The sequence below is a fragment of the Aethalodelphis obliquidens genome, unplaced genomic scaffold (assembly GCF_003676395.1).
Source record: "Aethalodelphis obliquidens isolate GAN/ISIS:26980383/991018 unplaced genomic scaffold, ASM367639v1 scaffold40, whole genome shotgun sequence".
NCBI lineage: Eukaryota > Metazoa > Chordata > Mammalia > Artiodactyla > Delphinidae > Aethalodelphis > Aethalodelphis obliquidens.
Window position 1 is genome coordinate 8,432,286 of NW_020837984.1, and position 21,118 is coordinate 8,453,403.

At 33.6% G+C, this 21,118-nt stretch overlaps 1 protein-coding gene across 1 annotated transcript in view; it reads left to right on the top strand.

Moving 5' to 3' along the window:
• The window catches only part of EHBP1 (EH domain binding protein 1), a 362,437-nt gene that overhangs the window by 304,568 nt on the left and 36,751 nt on the right, over positions 1 to 21,118 (top strand). The window contains exons 15-19 of the mRNA XM_027131633.1: positions 3,266 to 3,373; positions 6,521 to 6,645; positions 9,055 to 9,193; positions 9,355 to 9,461; positions 12,141 to 12,264. Coding sequence (XP_026987434.1) covers positions 3,266 to 3,373; positions 6,521 to 6,645; positions 9,055 to 9,193; positions 9,355 to 9,461; positions 12,141 to 12,264 — 603 coding nt within the window. The remainder of the gene's footprint in view (positions 1 to 3,265; positions 3,374 to 6,520; positions 6,646 to 9,054; positions 9,194 to 9,354; positions 9,462 to 12,140; positions 12,265 to 21,118) is intronic.

The window sequence follows — 21,118 nt, forward strand, 5'->3', positions numbered from 1 at the left end:
AAATCTGAGCTGTATGGGAGATCAATTTTTACATTTCCCCTTCCCAAATAGTAATCCTTTTATCTAAGGTTAACAATACATATATAAACATTGAGTTAACCCACTCAGCATTACTGGTGAGTGGTAGTATAGATAGAGATTTCATTTAGCCGGGAAATAAAATGAATGGCACCTGTTTAACATCACACAGGAGCCTGGCACTGTGTAAAGGGGTAATGAATATCCCACTGCATAACCCCAGGACCTGAAGTACCAAGATCCAACCACAGTTCCAGACTTAGCTTCTTTTCATAGCAGTGCTGTCCTTCTAGTCACTGTCTGGAGAGTCATCTGCCTCACTCTTCCTCTCCTCAGTATCCTTCCCCCAACCACCCAATATCCAGTTTGTTTTCAAGTCATACCCACTTCCAGTTCTTTTATGATAGGTTAAAGCTCTCCATACTACTTACCTGGAGGTTATAACAGTCTCCAACTTGGATTTCCTGCCTCCAGCCTTTGTGTGCTAGAGTCCAACATCTTACTCAGCAATCTCACATGAAGGATGCTGTCACGTGGCTCCAGGGATTGCACTCCCATGTGCAATCCCTGGACCACTTTTTCTTTCACATATGAAGGCATATCAGAATGTAAGCGAGAGTGATATTTTAGGACTAATACTGGAGCTACTCTAATTTATATTAAAAAAACCCGATAAGCTTCAGCGCTTATATTACTAGTAATTATTTTATACATATTTCACAACTGATTACCATGAAACACTGTGGTAAGAAACTGCTTATATAGACTGCTGTCTGTTAAACAGCACATTGCTGATCATGTTTGAACACAAATATCTCTCCGTTCCTACCAAGTAAAATCTAAACTTCCTATCCTACCCTTCAATGCTCTCTGCAGTTTTACCTTTCAAGTCTTACCTCCCGTTATTTCCCTTTAAGTATGCTTGAGCAAAATAGAGCTATACCATTCTTTGAACATAACCTACCCTTTCCTGCTCTCATGCCTGTAGTGCCCTTCCCTCAATTGTACTTTTTGAAATCCTGTACATTTTTGAAGACCCAATTTAAAGGTTACTGCTTCCAAAAAATAATTCCTGGTGCTACTGGCAAAGAATAATCTTTCCTCCCTGAATTTGCTCTATACCTTATTTTTACCCCATAACACTTAACTGTCGTACATGGTATTTTAGTCATTTGAATGTATAACTTTAAGGTGGAATAAATGTCTTATACAACTTGGTATCTCTTCAACATCTAGCAGTGTTTTGTAAATTGCAGATCTGGCATATAGTAGAAGTTTCTTGAATAAATAAATGAATGAATGTTTAACTTTTTGTTTTCACTCTATATTAATTCTGGTCAGTAGTAACCAATAAAGGCTGGTTGCAGCAACAAAGTACTGTACTCTAAGAACTATTGGTAGTAAACTATCTCTGATAAGAGGAAGTGTTCTGAACACTTACTTGGCACTCAGGAAATATCTGTTAATTCATTTCCCTTTACTACAAAATTATTTAGAGAATTTTTGAGGATAATGAAGATGAAGGTGCTGACTTTTATGAAATTAGTCAAGTAGTTGTACTAAGCACAGTTGATTAGAAAAGCTCTGTCAACTTATTGTACTTAAATAATATAGCCAAGTATAATACCTTAGCGATTTGAAAGCATTTAGCAGTGCTTTTCCCCTGGGGGCATTTCTCATTCTTTTTCTCTGCGTTGTATTGTTCTAAACGGCTTACATAGTACATAGGAAGTCTTCAATAAATGTAAACTATTATTAATATTAATGCTCATAGTAAATATTTACTTGGGAAGCCTAAAATCAAACACAAAGCTCTACAGGGAAAAGGACAGATATTGAAGGTTTAAGCCAAAGCTATAGAATTTAGTATTTCTCAATTGTAATAACCTTTGGAACACCTCATTATTAATAAAAGTTGCCCTATGAAAAATAAACTGTTGAATAGTAGGGATATTCTTCAACTCCCAGGGCTAGACAGATATTTCTCCAAAAGGTACATTGCCTGTCAATAGCAGAATTTAAAGCTTAACTTCTAATATACAAGTCAAATTATTGCTATGACTTTTTAAACGTGTAATATTCAAAATTACTTAACCAATTTTATCACTAGCGTTTAAAACGGAAAAATATGTAATAGAAATCTTTTTTAAAATGATACCATTAATTAATTATGACCTAAGATGTTTTACTAAGTGTATAAAAAAATAGTGTGATTACCTTATTCCCATGTATTTAATTTTGAATAACAGGTCTTTCTACCAGCTTTATGTCTTCCAAGATGTACTGTCTTAATTGTTTCTGAACTTTCTTTTGCATAAAGGTACTGTCTATTCTCGTCTCAATCTTGTCTCTTAATTCATCCATAATGCTTTTGATAATATTTCACTAATAGCACAAAAGCATTCAAGTCTTCATGCAAATGATTTAAATATAGCTACAAGTTTATAAAGAATGAGTTGTTTCCTTATACATTTATATCTAATAAATGATAAAAATGTGAAATTTAGAAACGTTATTTGATGACTTTGTTACCAAACCAACTTTTTTTTTTTAATATTTTTATTTGTTTGTTTGTTTGTTTTTGGCTGTGTTGGGTCTTCATTGCTGTGTGCGTGCTTTCTCCAGTTGCAGCGAGCGGGGGCTACTCTTTGTTGCGGTGCGCGGGCTTCTCATTGTGGTGGCTTCTCTTGTTGCTGAGCATGGGCTCTAGGCGTGCGGGCTTCAGTAGTTGTGGCACGCAGGCTCAGTAGTGTTGTGGCTTGTGGGCTCTAGAGTGCAGGCTCAGTAGTTGTGGCGCACGGGGTTAGTTGCTCCACGGCATGTGGGATCTTCCCGGACCAGAGCTTGAACCCGTGTCCTCTGCATTGGTAGGCGGATTCTTAGCCACTGTGCCACCAGGGAAGTCCCCCAACTTTATTTTTGTATACTGTTATTAGAGATTACCAGTAGATTACATTTTTAAACATAGGGATTCAAGGACCTCAGTGATTCAGAGACAGCATGTGACAAATTGTCAAAATTTTTGCATCTGCTTTGGTGTGACAATTCATCTTTGACATATGAATGTAAAATATAAATGTTAATCCAGTAGTGAAAAAGTAGCTTAAAACTGATTTCTTAACTTGCTCATCTGTGTCAGACCTGAATTTGAACTGTCATTACAATACTAATGTTTTTCCTTAGTGTTTCTAACAAATGATATAAAATAGAAATAATATACTAACATTATTGCTACATTTTCCTACAGATGAAAATGATAAAGTTGAGATAGATACTAATGAGGAGATTTCCGAAGGCTTTGTTGTAGGAGGTGGAGATGAACTTACTAACTTAGAAAATGACCTTGATACTCCCGGTAATTTCAGATTATAAATACTTTGTGTCCTGCTGCATGGCAAACTCTTATATTTTTATTGTAACTGTTTATTAACTATTAAAACTGTTATGTTTTTATTATTATCTCATTAATAATGATAATAAGTTCTTTTAGTAGTTTTATTACATCTTACGCCCTCACAAATTTAGCTAAATCCACTTTCCATCAATTTTATGTTATTATTTTGTTTTAGGCTTAATGTTAAAATTAGCAATAAAATTGAAATAGCAAATTTTAGTTTTTCTCTTATTACTAAGATTCACTTTTATATTTTATGTTATATGGGACAATTTGTAGACATTTTATGATTGGTTCCCTTCTCAGCGTAAATATTTTGTCGTGATGTTGTAAGGTATAGATGTAGTACCTATGGAATGCTTCAAATGTAAAACTAAACCATGGATCAGATTTTCTGATTTGGTTTGGAATTGATAGTCTTAGTGGTAATATTATTTTATAAATTTTGTGCTTACCTTAAATATTTAAATATTACTACTAATAAATTATTTTATACATACTTAATAACTAATCACAATAAAACTCTTTGAAAACTGCTTATATAGATTACTATTAAATTCATCTCATATTGTATATCAATAAATATTATACCGATAATCACATTTGCAATTGAACTTCTGAGTTATTGTATAAAATATAAAGATACTTGCTGATGGTTAAGTAGATGAGTGTTCCATATGCACTACCTTTATAAGTCAGCAGCAGGTAGCTTTGTATATGTGAGAGGTTTCATAAATACTTATTGAATTGAATTCTTATAGCAATAAAAAGTCTTTAGCAATCTTTTTAAACTTAAAGGTAAGAAAGTGAAATCCCTAATATTTATCTTTTCCTGTAAAAAGCTACAGGGAGGGAGAGCAGGTATTCTTCCCAACCCTGGCATGTCCTTGCAATGCTAACTTGCTTTGTTTCTTCGCTATTTGAAATCATGCTGTTACTTCTCCAAGAAACAATCAAACATGGTCTTCCTAACTATAGAGAGCACCCAAAAAAATCTGTGTTTTTTGTCAGTAGCTCCTTCGTGGTCTAGTATTAAATAATACTTTTACTAGATACAGGTCAGTATATTTATAATTGTACAAGTCCAGGAGAATGCTGATATTTAAGGAAACTTAAAAAAAAATTAACCCCAAATTAAAACTGCGTTTTACTTATTTCTATTTAAAATACTTTAGAACTTGGATAAGTTTGATTTTTCTTTTTGAAAAAAATTTTTGTTTTTGCTTACCCACCCTCTCACCACAACCACCATCAAAGTCTTTAGTAGAAACCAGTATCATCTCTTTACCACGGAGGGCATCCAGAAGTACAGAATTAAAGCCTTAACATTTGATTCATGGAAGTATAAAATCAGTGACAATAAGTGGTACATATTTCCTGATTTAACAGTAGATTAAGAAGACAGGAGAAATTAGCCCTTTCTTGGGTAAGGTAAAGAGAATTTTCTAGTTTTAGTTATAGCAACTTTGTGGGGTATTTTAATGTATTTAAAGGTTGGTTAATATTAGGCCTAACATTAGGCTTGATTCTTGTCCTTCTTAAAAACACTCTTCCTACTTTTTGTATACCTAAAAAGAAAACCCATCTCAGTCCTCCTGTTTTTGGAGTTAAGTAATATATTGTTTACAACTCTCCAGCATGCCAATAAGTGTTGGCGAGTGCATAGGACAGACTTTCCAATTCAGACTATGGTTTATTTCATGGCAGTAAGAAATAGGAATGCAAACTGGAATCTGGAAGCATGTAGCATACATTATGGTTTTTTATCCTGGCTTTATTTTCCTCAAAATTCTTTTTTTAATATGTATATAAAAGTCATAATTTTTTAATAATAAGTTGTTTAATCTTTATCTTGATTTGACCATAGTTCATCAGATATTGTTTAAAAGAGAAGCCTGGCAATATAAACTGACCAATTTGCATGAAAGTAATGATAATAGCATTTATTAAGAGTCTTATAATTAGAAAACTTATTAATCTTTATGAAAAATATCATTCATCAAATGGTTGGCATGTCTTTTATAATCATTTTATTAAAGAGTTGCTTTGAGTGAATGTTTAAATAGAATTATTTGTTTCCATTCTCTTCTGAGCTATTTTATTAAACACAGATTAATTTACTTGCTAAAAATAATTTGAAATTGTTTATTTTTAAAGTTATAGCTATTTTGTATTTATTTTAAATTTCTATCCATATTTCACACATTCCAAAATGTGATAATCTTTATTGTACTTCTGCCCTCTAATTAGAAGGTATTTGTAAACATATACCCTGTTTCAATGCTGGGTATATATGTATACCCATAAACATTGGAACACTGGATTCTAACAGTGTGTACATGACTGTCTAAGATCATCTTAAGAACTTAATATGGCATTATATGTCTAAATTTAATATACTAGAAGAATTGAAACAATAAAGTAATATAATTTTTAATCAAATGTGTTACCTCTTTTAAATACCTACTTTGTAATACCTTGTTTTATTATGTACAACCTATACAGTTGCTAATATAAATATGTACATCAAATATGGGCTTAAGTTTTCAGGTAAGCATAGCTGCTATTAACTATAGAATAACTAAATAGTCTTTAGGCATGTTGACTATATTCTTTAAGGGAACTGATTTTGGGGAAAAGTACATATACATGCATGTATATCATACACACACACACACACACACACACACACATACACACACACCCCGGAATATATGCTAAGAGACTAGATTTTATTTATTCCCACCACAAAAAAGAAATGATAATTTTGTGACATGATAGAAGTGTTAACTAATGCTATGGTGGTAATCATATTGCAATATATAAATGTATCAAATCAACACATTGTACATCTTCAACTTACACAAGGTTACATATCAATTATGTCTCAATTTTTAAAAAGGGAATATAGTCAATATCCCTAAAGACTACTTAGTTATATTATAGTTATATGGTATGCAGTATAGTTTATGTATACATACATACATATATATATAAAGAGTTCTCTTTTTTTAATATAGTAATATTTTTATGAAGTCCTTTAAATTGATAGCCTACACATCTAAACGCATCTCATACAGTTATTCATAGTATTTGCATATTTAACAGAACAAAACACTAAGTTGGTGGACTTGAAGCTGAAGAAACTCCTAGACACTCAGCCACAGGTGGCAAATTCACCTTCCAGCGCTGCTCACAAAGCTATAACTGAAAGTTCAGAGCAAGACATTAAGGTAAATCTTACTTGTTTAAAATATTTGACTTAGTATCTGTGTATTCTAATTTCCACTGGCACTTCATAATCCTAAAGTCAGTTTCTTACCAAATTCTTCACATTAAGATTAAGATATACAAATTTTTATTAAATAGCCAATAAATTAAATACCAGTATGGTAATCAGTATTCAGGTACTGTTTTTCAGATAAACTACTACTTTAAGTTGATATGTCAGTAAAAGTAAAAACTATTCTTGACTTCTGTATGCATTTGTATTTTGCTAAACGAGAATATTGCTAAGAGAATTCTAGCATATTCTATCATCTTCAGCCTTTGACCTGTTAAGATAAATTAATTCCTGAAGATGGTATGTGATTGAATATAAATTTTTAAGATACTTGCATGTGCTTTGTGCCAATATAAATCTTACCTTGTGTAAGATTTTAGCCAAAATGCAACATTATAAGATGATGATGATAATGATGATGATTTGTAGTATTTATATTATCCCCACTCAAGCCATCCCCCCTTTTCCTTGCACTGTATCGTTAATATTTCTCTAGCTTTAGGGCATTTCTAGTCTTGTATAACTTTTTCACCCACCTGCGGTCTATGGGGACTGCCCTGCTGACTGAAAGGATTTCCTTCCCCTGACACAGAGATGCTTTGAAGTCCCAAGACAATGACTTTCATTGCTTTTCCCTTATACTGTCGGTTTCTATAAATTGGTGATGAAAGTGTGTGGCAGCACCAGAGGACTTTTGGTCACTGTCTTTGAACAAAAGGAAGCCTGGATCAGGTCTGATTTTTTGCGTTCAATTTAGCTTTCTGCACTGGATTTAATGCAGAATGAAGCTGGACTAAGAATAATACAATGGATTGAAAAGGCTAACTGAATTAGTGGGTTTAGAGGAATACATTTGTAAAGTGGCAGAAGTCCCTAGTCATAAAAAGGTTTCTTAAGATGGGATTTGCTGGCTAATCGCACTGATATTTTAGCATGTTGCCAGGTCTCAAAAAATTTAGCCGTGTTTGTTTATTTTGGTAAAGACTTGAGTTTTAGACTATTGGGCAGTTATTATGATAACAGTAGAATACACACTTTTCTTAAACAAACAAACAAATAAATAAAAGCCATAATTGTTTCTATCCTGGCTACATAGCTAGCATATTAATAGCATGATACTAATAATAAATATATAACTTAAAAAAATAAGACAGAGGTATTTTCGTTCTCAAGGTTTAATTATCTAAATAGATGCAGTTGTTTTTGCTTTCCAGAAAGCTCTTAAATGTAGTTATTTTCAAACTTATTCCAACAAAATGTGTGCTTTAAACAGCTTGTCTTTGTATGGATCTTTTTAGTTCAGATTTTTTAAATGGTGCTTATAAAGAACATATAGAGTCCATCTGTTCTCTTGAAGCTTTCAGCATTGATTTAGGGTTTTATTTTTTTAATAAAATGCAGTTTACACGTTTATAAATGAGGCATTCTGTGTTTGTGGAAAAGGATAAACTGTTACCTTCCCTTGAGGATTCTGTATCCCAGGCCTCCTTGAGGCTAGAGAATAGGCCATTGGAGGACTCCCTCATTACTGATTGTCTCAATGCAGAGGAAGGGCAAAGTCTTGGTAGCTTTTGATAACCAGTTTCAGCATTCAGCAGGCTTAGCTATTAGTCATGCATCTTAGCCTTTCCCTATTTACTTTCAAAACACTTAATAAAAATAATAAAGATTAGGTATAAAATGAAATATTTGTTTGGTACACAGCACCACGGTATCTGCGGCTTCCACACACTGCAGTGGTTCAGTCTTCTGGGATATTTCTTGTTGATAGAACCATTTGAATTTGTTACCAGTATTAACATAGGAAGCTCTGGAAAAGATAATTGTAGTTTCCTTAGCTGTAAAGGGCTTACTTACAAATCTGGCTTTGGAAAGTTATAGCTGATGAAATGCAGTTCAGTGGGGTAGTGTTATAATCCTACCTTTTAGCCTTCATCCAGCATTAGTGGTTTATCTCAATGGGCATAAAATTAGAAACTAGTTCTTCTTGTCATACAAGTCTGTGGGACTGTACAAACAGATGGGGCAGAATAGTGGGGCTGGGGTGGTGGGTCGGTGGTAGACAGAGGCAATGTGGCTTTTAAATGATACATATCAGAAGAAGACATGGGAGTTCGCAGTATCTAATGAATCACAGTTATCAAGAATGATCCTCCATTTAAACCATGTCTCCCAAAGGTTTCAGTTACAGGCAACAGACCTTGCCGTTGAGCTATTTAGAACATCTCTTTATAGTCCTTTTTTCTTTCAAAACGTTTCTAAGTTGGCATTATCTTAAATCAGTAAAACTTGTTTTACTAATGTGTAATTTCACATTTATAAGATCAGGACTCTCTTACCACATTTGTTTCACTTTTAGAATGGCACAGAAGATCTCCGGACTGAGCGATTACAAAAAGCAACAGAACGATTTAGAAATCCTGTTGTGTTTAGCAAGGATTCTACAGTAAGAAAAACTCAACTTCAGTCTTTCAGTCAATATGTTGAGAATAGACCAGGTAGGAACACTTTTTTACATGTTTTCCCATCTTATGATTTAACAATATTTATATATGTGTATATATATATATATATATAGAAGCTGATAATGTAAATCCACATTTCAATACACAAATATCAAGCTTTATAATAATTTTACATGTCTTTCCCTTTTTTTAAGAGATGAAAAGGCAGAGATCAATACAGGAAGATACAAAGAAAGGAAATGAGGAGAAGGCAGCAATAACTGAAACTCAGAGGAAGCCATCAGAAGATGAAGTGCTTAATGTATATTAATTTTTTGTGTGGTTTCATGATTGCTGATAATTCCAAACTGTATGTGGAAATAGTGCCTTTATTTGTTAAAATGAGATGTTAGGTTTTTTAAGATGTCAATCTCCAGTGCATTCAAAGCAGAGTGAGAGGGGTGCACTGTTGAATTAGTCTGCAGTGTGGTGATAATTGTCAGATAAAAAAAATGAATTTTTCAGAGTTCCACAGCCCCAGCTTCCTTGAGACATTTCCATCAGGGCACTTCCCATAAAGAGATTCCAGTATTGATCTACTGGGAGGATTTTAATTATTACAATAGCAGATACCGCAGAGCTGCAGTTAGAGGGAAAAGTCACATGAGACCTGCTAGAATTTCTCAGCCAACCCATTTTGTTGGCTTGGGTTAATGGGTGTTCAACCTTTCCATTATCCAGATCAGCCGTGAATTACTAACTGAATGATGTTTGCATTAATATAATATATATGGTAATTTCTTCACTTAATTAACGGGGAGGTTCAGCTCAGTAGGGGTATGGGCTGATCATGTGTAAAATTGATTTGTGAGGGAAATATTTGATAGACCGCAGGGAGAAAGCTGCTTTTGATGGACAGCTGTGGGACAGAAGCAGGAAGAACAAGTTTTAACTTGAATTTTTGTCTGGAAGCATTGCTCTCTTTAATGGTGCTACTTTTTTTTATTATTATTATCTCCAGTTTGTGTAAATATTTTCTTTGTTTTTACTCTTAAAATTGTCTATTATGGATTTTAAAATCCTTGCAAATGTAGTCAGAGTTACAAACTACATTTTAGAGCTGTAAAAACTTCTCATTTTTAAGTTCTCGTTTTAAAGTTGTTTTACTAAAACCTGGCACGTCTTAATACATAGAAGAGCTAAGTGGTATATCCTGATGAAATATTTGGTATAATTTATAAGATACAGAATATTTGAGTATACTATATACTCACACTAAAGAAATCTGACTATAAACTTTGTTACTATTTTTAACTGAACCAATCAGTACAAGCAATGAAGTTTATGTGTTGCTTATCACTTCTGTTTTCTTATATCTTTGTTACTTTTACTACGTTTGTTTTGTCCCTCTGGATGGAAATGAGAATAGTCCTTTTTGAAAATGCTCTGCTGTCTGACAGGTAGATACAAAAAGCATTCACCAGATTCCAGATTTTAAACCTACCGTTAGCATTTATTCTGTTGTTATAGTTTTTCTATTTCATAGTGAGATGGAAGAATATCCTCTTTGTATGAATCTTTTAAAAATACAGTAACTTATTTGATCAGTCTATCCTGAGACATTATCAGTTTCATGATTTTTTAAAATATTTCAGCTTAAGTTTGTCAACTACCATAGTCAGTTTAACAATAAGCTGGTTTAAATTGAGTTCATGTGTGAGTACAGTTTACTGGTTCCAAAGATAAATAAGTTACACATATGGTTAGACAGGTTTGTTCATTATGAGAATTCCAAAATATCCTCGTAAATAACGTAATTCTTGATTTTGTTTCTTGTTTAAGGAGTAACGAAAGATAATTCCTCATGGCTTCTTAGAGATTAATATGCTTCTAGGTAGGGAAGGGATTTGACACAAGAACGTTGTTCACATTTATTTCTCTGAATAAATATTGTAAGTGCTGATATTAGTAGTGGTAGTGGTGAGAGTAATGACTTAAGCAGTTCTTTAGTATTTCTCAGCTACTTAGGAAACTAACCCCTAGAAATGCCACAAGACAAACAAGCATTCCAAAGGAAGCTATAATTAATCAGTTTGGTACTATACCATGAATAACCCTGCCCCCTAACGATTTCAATTTGTAATAGGAAAATAAAAAGTAAGCCTATATTGGTACTTTATAATAGAACTGCTACTTCAAATAAAACTTCTAAGGATAGTTTTTTTAACATGCTTGGTTGTAAAAAGTAAAATTTCAGTTGAAATCCAAATTTGGTTAAATGGAAGATTAACCAAATCAGTGTACTGGTGGCATTAGATCCAGTGTAGCAAGGTTTGAAACCACCTGTCAAGTTAGAATTCGCAGCTACAATAATTAGTATTACATCAACAGAATGACATGTTAAAGTACAGAAGCCAGCTGGAGGGGAAACTGGAGATATTAGAAACTTCTCTTTTATCATTTTTTAAAAATACTTTAAATAATATAGTTACTATGAAAAGAAGAAATGTATCTTTTTAATTTTATATTTTTGTAAGAACAAATCTGATTTTTTTCAGGATAGATTCTTTAAGAAGCAATTCCTTAGTTAAATTCCATTTTTATATATTACACTTTTGAATTAAAGATGTCATTGGTGTTTGTTTTGACAGTCACCAAGGGAAAATTATCTTCTATCCTTGTCCATGCTTAATCACTCTGACTCAACTCTAAGGAGAATTTTTTTCTTACTTAGTGTTAACTTTTTAAATCTGGCAAATCTGGGTGTTAAATTATAAATATAATACTAAACAGCCAAGATTTTCTCTATTTACAAAAGTTTTGCAATATATGTAATACATATGAAAATTTTTTGAATCACAGGGCGTTGCTTTTAGTTACTAAGAGTGATACTAAGGGCGTATTTGGTTCTCTAGGTAAGTGCTTTACTAAGTGTTTGTAGAAAGGAAAAATGCAACTTACAAGTGATTTTTTTTTCTTTCCTGTTTGTTCTCGTTAACAGAAAGGGTTCAAAGACACCAGTCAGTATGTTGTAGGAGAATTGGCAGCACTAGAGAATGAGCAAAAGCAAATTGACACCCGTGCCGCGCTGGTGGAGAAGCGCCTTCGCTATCTCATGGACACAGGTACGGTGCCCAATTACACTGTAAACAGTTTTGGCAAATTGAGCGTTCACAAACTCTTATAGAGTTTTGGAAGTGTGAATCTTTGAAGCCTGAATGTTCAGCAGAACTGCCTTGAAAATAAAAAGGCTGCGATTTGCAGCCACCTCTCTGGGCCCTGGTGATAAGAGTGCCTTCATGGGAAGTGATAACTCGCCCTGATACCGTGTGAGCCAGCACTATTGAACAGTGTGCTCATCCATGCAGGGTTGGAATACACATCTGTGCCTCATTGATATGCCACTGCTTAAAAAAAAAGTAAGATCTTCACTGTTCTACTGATTCATTGGGGAAAAAAAAAAGATTTGGCCAGCTAAAGCCATGTACTGCATGAAACAGAGCACTATGCATAGGGGACATCTCCACGGACTAGATCACTGAAATTTGAGAATACTATCTGGTTACTGATGCTCCACAATTTTTTTTCAAGAGAACTGGTTTTTAAAAGTCTGTAATACTTTGTGTCACAGTTGCATTTGAAAGGATTAAGGTATATAGGAAGGTTTGTAAAAATGGTTTAGAGCAGCAAGTTAGCTCCTAACCAGAGGGTAGATTGGCATTTAATGCTGACTGCCAATAGTGATTGAATAGATCTAAGTGTACAGTAAGCTATTGGAAAAAAAAAAAAAAAAAACTGTATGTGTGTATATTTTAAAGAAATATATTTCTTTAAAATATATGTCTATACATATATGTTTCTTTAAAATCCTGCTCCTACAAAAGGGGTAAAAATGGGAAATAAATTCAAATCATTCATGCCAAATTAAAAGTACACTATATTAAGTAAAAAAATGTCAAAATGTAAGTGGAAAATCTATTCCTTTAATCTAATTAATTGCTTTAATTTTATGGCAGTGTTAAAGTAGATTAGTAAAGTAGATTAGTAAATTAGTAGTAGATTAGGATTGGAAAGCTTTCTTGAACTTTTTCTTCTCTATTTGCCAAAGATGTATTTATAATTAAAGAACTCCTCCAGAAATAAGCATTTATATGGGACATTTGAAAATTGCCTACATTAGTGAAATCAGAACATACTAGAATCTGAAGAGACCTTTGGCTTTGTCTGGCCGGATTGGTTTCAAGCTGTGTTCTGTGGAGACTTCAGGGCTTCTTCACAGACACCTTGGGGCTGGTAGGACAATAAGGGAGCAAGCAGATAGACGTCTGGGTTTCTTACCTTACTTCATACAGAGTAGCTCTGAGTTTATTTATATGAAATAGCGGGCTTCTTGGATGAGTTCATTTAAAGAAAAGGTTCTACTGGTTAAAATTTAAAACGAAACAAAAAAAGGGTTTTTTTTATTTTTTGAAAACTATTACCTAAACTTCTCGTTATACAGAGGAGACAGGCACAGGAAAAGCTCAGTGCCACACAGATCAGTAAGTGGCTGACCTTCAGCTAGCATGCAAGTCACCAGAACCCTATTATACCATACCCTATGATACCTGCTATGCCAGATTACCTAGAACATGTTTATCATTGCCCTAACAAGTTACATGTATGCTCATTCATATACATAGACTTTTGTGTGGATATGCCATAAACCAACACATGGCTTCACACTTGCATTTTTCCTTTGGTCTCTGAAGGGTTTTGAAAATATTATGTTAACTATATTAAAAATGTAAATACTAGGTAGTGAAATTTCTGTAATACATTTTTTAATTATTTCCTTTATATATTTTAAGGAGACTTTTTTTTTTTTTTTAATTCTTTCAAGTAGAGCACCTTTCCTCTCTGTGTTGGATAAATTAGATGTTACTATAAAAGAGCCTTGTGTCACAAGAGAAAAAGCTAGAAATTCTGTTTCCTTTCCTTCTTTCACACTTGGGGCCTGATTTATTGAGGGTTCTAACCAAAATAGACTCAAGTTCTCCTCCCCATACTACATATTACCAGTGAAGCTTTATAGTGGCCCCAACTAGAGATCATTTATCATCTGAAAGACAGTCACGGACTACAGATTGATTCTAGAATCTCTTCAGGGCTTTATATTCCATACTACACAGGACAGAATCTAGTCTAGACTGGATCTGCTAGACTTGGTTCCGCAACTTGATAAATGCCGAGAATCCCCCTAGATCGTATTGAACCTCCTCCAGCTCAAATAATGGTCTCCCAAGATTTGCCTAAAGCCTGGGTAACAACTGAAGTAAAAGATAAGGTGTTAGGAAGGAAAAGCATACATTTATTCATCCTTTTCCTTTTTGGGGTTCCCATACTTCCAACTTTTCATTTATTATAGAAGCTAGTACCTTTTCTCTGGTATCTTAGAGTTTTTGTGTACTTTCTGAATCTCAGCCTTAGAATTAAGCAGAGCAGATAGTATCATATTCTTTACATGATAAAACTGAGTCTCAGATTGGGAAAATGGCTCATATAAGATGGCCTAATTACTAACGGCTGAGTTAGGGCTTGTACCCAAGTTTTTAGGTTTTCTATCTCTTGAGACAGTTCTATTTTCCCACTACGTCTTTTTTTATAGCAAAAGCATACTTTATCAGCTATTTCAATTTTTATATACTTGTAGGTACTGACTATATACGATTTTTAATTGTATTGATTTGAAATTCATGTATAAAATTAACCATTTTAAAATGTAGAATTCAGTAGCATTTACTACATTCACAGTATTGTACAATCACCACCACTATTTCCAGAGTTTTTCATCACCCTAAACAGAAACTCTGTACTCATTAATTCCTCATTTTCTCCTCTCATGGTCCCCTAGGACTCGCTAATCTACTTTCTGTCTCTCTGAAATTGTTTTATTCTAGATATTTCATATAAGTGAAATCAAACAATAGTTATCCTTTTGTATCTGGCTTCTTTCACTTATTATAATATTCTCAAGGTTCAACCATATTGTAATGTACCACTACTTTATTCCTTGTTGTGGTTAAGTAATATTTCATTGTATGTATATGCCACATTTTGTGGAGTCATTCATCCATTGATGGACACTTGGGTTGTTTACACCTTCTGGCTACTATAAACATGGTCTAAAAGCATCTCTTTGAATCCCTGTTTTCAGCTTTGGGGGTTATATACCTAGAATTGGAATTACTGGGTCATATGGTAATTCTCTATTTTGTATTAAGGAATTGTACTCAATTTTAAATGGGTGTGAAGTTTATTTAGAAGTTGATTTGTGGAATTGAAGAATACATTTTCCAAAAGAAGCACTGTTATAAGCATCCACAGGCCAGACAAACCCAAAAAAATCTATTAATTTAAAATGTAACTAAAATAATACTAATAGTTACATTAGACCTGAGTCCTAGGTTCCCAGGGTTTGAGCAGCTCTAGATTTTAAGCACCAATCCCTTTAACACTGAAGCTCTTGCATCTTGAGAGAGGATAGTAGGGACTGGATGGTGGCCTAGACTTCTGGGCATTTCTCCTGGCATGTTGGGAGAAGACTCTAGCAAGAAAGTAGCAAAGGATTGTAAGAGAGAGCCTCAGTGGGTCCTGCAGCAAGTGGGTCCCTGGGGAGGTACCAGGGATGAGAATGGCAATTACAGGGGAAGGGCTGGAAAGATCCCAACATTCATTTAGGGGAGAGGCATCTGTGTCAGAGTCAGCTCAGCTGTGGAGATTTATATGACTGGTCCCTTCTGAAATTGAGTAATCCTAAATCAGTGGTAGTTTGAATATTAAATAACAATACTGTGTGTGAGAGAGAGGGCACGTGAGTATCTTCTGCCATCCTGTCTTAGGATCTATAATATCCTCATGCAAATACTAGAGAACTTTTTTCCATCAGTTCTGAATGTTTTGTGGGTTTTGTTTTTGTTTTTCTTTTGTAATTGTTGCAGAGGAGGAATTTTTAAATTTCTAGCACCTAAAGTTTGTAACAATTACTTCTTTGGGGACACTAAAGCTTATTAGTTAGAAACATGCATGTGTTCCAGGCTGACGTTTTGTATGTAAGTATAGGGCTAATGAATCTGTACCAGCAATGTTGTTACCCTTGCAAAAATGGAGTTTATAATGGAAATGTTGATGGGCCCTTTTACTAAAGTGCTGCAAATAGTGTTACTATAATGAATAGTGTTTCTTTTCCATTCCTGATCTGTTTTCATTTGATGGTTATCAAACTTTCTTATTGTAGAACTGTAGTGTTTAAAACTAATGATTTGTGGGTTTTTTTAAGTGACAATATTTTATTTATATTTTGAGTGTAAACATGAAACATTCTGAGGGGGAAATTGCAATAAAATTGCATTTTCTGGCTTTATAACCTTTAAACACTGAATAAAATGATCATGATAACCTTCTTAAGTTCCTGGGCCACAAATACTGATTCCATAGCTTTTTGTAGACTAACCACTACAAAAACTTAGCAAATGACCATTTAAAAATATTAAATATACTCAGGGAAAAAAGAATGAAAAGAAATAACTTTCCTATACATTCCTCAGAACGTCTCTTTACCTCAACCTTTGAAGAGTCAAATGTAGTAAACGTTAAAGCTGCTTTAAAGCAGGGAATTGGGCCCACAAAAAAAAAAAAAGTAAAATTTTTGACTTGTTACTGGGAACCTTTCTCTTTGAATCTCCAGAATTACCCATTATCTTTACCTAGAGATAACAATAATGGTCAACATTTATTACATGCTTCTTGTATGTCTGGCTTTATGGAAAATGCTTGACATACATTATTTCCTTGTCTCTCACAATGGCCCTATGAGATAGGTTCCATTTAATAACTGGGACTGTTAATGATCACATTTTTTAGTGAGGAAACTGAGGCTTAGATAAGGAAGTAGCTTGCCCAATTCACATAGTTCTCAGGTGGTGGTACCAGGAGTCAAACCCAGTCTGAGGGCTCTGGAGCCCAGCTTCCAGACACCACATAACATGGTCTCTCCTTCATCTCTCATCTTAGAGGTGAACTTCTGGTTTCCCTGGGGTCTTATTACTAATTCTTTGTACCTTTTTATCACCATTTCATGATTTATAATTAGTAACTCAGAAGAAACAGATCAATATTCATTTAGCTTATGAAAAAAGTCACTTAACCAACCCATTTGGCCCATTAGAGCCCTAGCACACTCATGTTCCTCGTAATATTATTTCTCTTCTCTGGTCATCAGCATGTAATATACATGAAAATCAGGCTGTAAAACATCCTCATTTGGAATAATTAAAGAGATAAAAACAAGCTTCTCTTCAAAAGAAACATCTAGCTCTTTGTTAATCTTTATAAGGCTCTGAAACTTGAGCATTATAGCCTTCAGAGAGTAGTTTTCAATCTAGGATCAGCTACTAATGAATACCTGAAGATGGTTTTCTGAGGTATGTTAAAAGTAAAACTAACTAAAACCTTAAGTGACTGACTTCTAAAATAATGTAATTATTTTTATATTAGCAGCTTACAATCTGTGACACTGGATATGTATGTACATTTCCTATGTTAAAGCCTCTTAGTTTTACTCTTAAAAAATGTGATATACATCTATTTCAATATGAAAATGTAATCGCAGCTATTTAAAAAAAAAGGGACAGTTTATCGGTACATTACAAGAGCTTATAGAAAATTAGTGCTTCAGTGGCATGAATACTGGTTCAATGTCACGTCTCTTGATTAGAGTCTAAATACTTAAAATTATTAGATTTCCAGAGGGTTTTATACTTATGTTCCTGAAGTACTTTATATGATCATAAAAGATTTGCTCTGTGAATGAGGAAGAAAACGGGCATGTGCAGAAGGTGTAAAAAAGAAAAGGCATTTGTGTGATCAAAGTATAGAGTAATATAATTCCAATCTCACTGATTTATTTTCCCTTCATAATGACCAACATTAAATGATTACAAAAACAGAGCTATCTTGTTATGATAACAATGTACCCTCTATGCTTCTGTGTATTCTATGAATTAAACAGATGGATTTTTGGATGCTGTGACTCCTAGATACTGAGTTAAGTACAAACTTCAAAATACAACTCAAGTATTAAAAATCTTCCTAAGGGTCTTGTAACTATCTCATACTATGTGTATCTCTTCCTGGTTCTTTTATCTGTATTTTCTCATTTCTACCCCCCCAAAAAACTTGCATTCTGAACTTTATTGCAATTATACATTTGGTCTTCATTTTTAAAATGTTTTTAATGATTAGACACAGGCTTATAAGTTCAGTTAGATATAAATTTAGTTAGTTATTAAATAGGCACTATTCACTATTTGAGGCCCTGTAGATATCAGATAATGAACATGTTTATAGTGCTATGTAAGGATTAATTAAATAACAAAAACTCTATTGACCACCAATGCTAAATATAATTGAATTAGTAGAGCAGTAAAATAAGTGTGGACAAAATAAATACAGACAAGAGAATATGGGAAAGCTTCTGTAATGTTTTAGATTAATAGGCATGCAGAATTCTTCACATTTTTTATTACGTTGTCCCTAGATGAATTCAAAGTAATTGGGGTGGTTAATTTTATTTATACAGAGCCGTTCACAGCGCATTAAATAATAGAGATAATTGAACAAGAATTGTCAAGTGTGTACTGATATCAGACATATTACAGAAGGGAATGTGCATAAAACTTCATTTCTATGCAGCCATTGTTTATGGTAATTAAGTACACAGATTTATCCCTTGGTTGCCTTCCAAGCTTATGGCAACTGCTATTGTTGTGCTCCATTAATATGTAATCAGGAAATAGTTTAATTTTCTAATCTGCAGTTTGAGAATTCACTTTCTAACAACTCTTAATTACTGCATTGCCCTAATGATGCTCATGGTTATGAAAATTGAACCAATAAACTCAGTCGAAGAGCCAGAGGGGATTATAATTCCAGAGGTGGTGCTTACTTAATAAACTTGTTATGCCTTCACCAGAGGGAGCTCAGTGTCCTTCAAAAGCATTTAATTTTATATTTTAAATTTTGCATCTCCACTATGTAAGGAGTTAAAATATTTAAGGGGAGGTATTATTCTAAAATCTGTTAATGAAAAATGAGATAATATTATCTTGGTGCCTTTAAAGCGTTTTAGTCTTAAAATTAATTATTTATGTAATAGGTCACAAAAGATGTACCTGTTGTTTTAAATTCACTTTCTAGTATTTATTTTGCTAACTACCCTAATTTATAGAAGTATATATGGGAGCTGTCTCTATGACATACTTGAGTAGCCTTTTGTTTTGACTGATGATCCCACTTTTGGCTCTATACATAGCTCCTGTCTTTTTTTCTCTTCTCTTTCTTCTTCTTCCCAATTTGACTGTAGAATTTTAATGGCTCACAGAAATTTTGTCAGGTTTATTTTCTGAGATGAAAGAGCTCATGGAAGTACAATTTCTTTTAACCATATCTTAAAGAAAAGAAGGACATGTCATATATTATCAAGATAAGATGTGATATATAGGAAGAACCTCTTCCCTCTCATGATCTTTTTTCCCACAATATGGTCTCCCAAAACCAAGTAAGAGTGGTTGGTAACAATACAGATTCTACTAAACATTTACCTATCAAGAACATGAAAATAATTTTTATTTGTTAACAAGAAAAAAGTAAATACTTTAACACTCTCCAACACAGACTGACTTTCATTCTGTAACAATAGAGAGTAACTTCAGTAAAATAAGAGAATAAGTAGATTTTTAATAGTTTGGGTTATTTTCAACCTAATGAAATTTATATTATAAAATTAGTGAAATTTATTTTTTTAGAATTAGGCTCCAATTATTTATTTTCTTATATTTTCCATTTTCTTGATATTTATTATAATTTTATGATGCACGGATTGATAATGAGTCCCACTGATATTACTTCTGAAATTATAGGTACACTAATTATACTAACTATAGGTTCTCGAACTTAAGTATGCATCAGATTCTCGGCATGTCCTTCCCTCATCAGCACATTCTGAGTTGGCACATGGGAAGTGGGATCTGAGAATGTGTATTTTTACATTCTCTTTGATTCTAAAGCGTCTTCTTTGAGTATGCTACTTTAAGGACCGTACCTGCACTAGTAATTAGTTGGCACAGAAAAACGATCCAATTCTGAATATGCTTTAATACATCCTCTATTATTCTTCTTTTGTTCCTGATATAAAACTCCTTCCAGATGGATAGTTATCTATTTTAATCTCTCAGTAATTCAAATTCAGTATGTCTTTTGCTCATGGAAGGCAATGGGTAGTATTAATTATTATGCAGGGAATTTGCTAGTTTGAAGGAAACCTGAGTTGGTTTTGCCCAAGCTGTAAATGTAGCTATTCTTTGTTATCTTCAGTGAAGTCTGCAGTTGCAGAGAAAAGATGCCTGATGGCTATATTATCAAGAAGCCCAATCCCCAGATATATTGCACTTACTGCAGAAGAGAATGTGGCTGGCCTTCTGGATAGCAACAGTATTGGCTGGCTTACTGAAGTGTTACCTTCCTGCCCAGGAAGCTGCTGTGGAGTTCTCTTCAGGGTCAGAATGCCAAATAAACTGGGTTCCACTTATGCCTTTGGATAGAATTATTTTCCCACAATTTTTGAATCATAAATAACATGCTTCCTGTCATCTTAAAGAATAAGAACGTATACATATCATTTATAATTGTCCTCAAGGCTTATTTTTAAAGGAATCAAGCCTGTTTTCTGTAACTTTTTGTCTTTTGATTACAGAGCCACTCTACATTAGGACTCAGGTCAAGATTGTAGTTCACTGCTATTTGGCTTCGTTAAAAGTTGTCTACAATTGGTATTAATAGCAGGCCAGTCACAGATGTTGTGAACAACCACATTATTATGTTTATTCAACATTTTAAAAGCAATCACTATTCATTTTTCTAAACCATGCAGCAAAACATTCA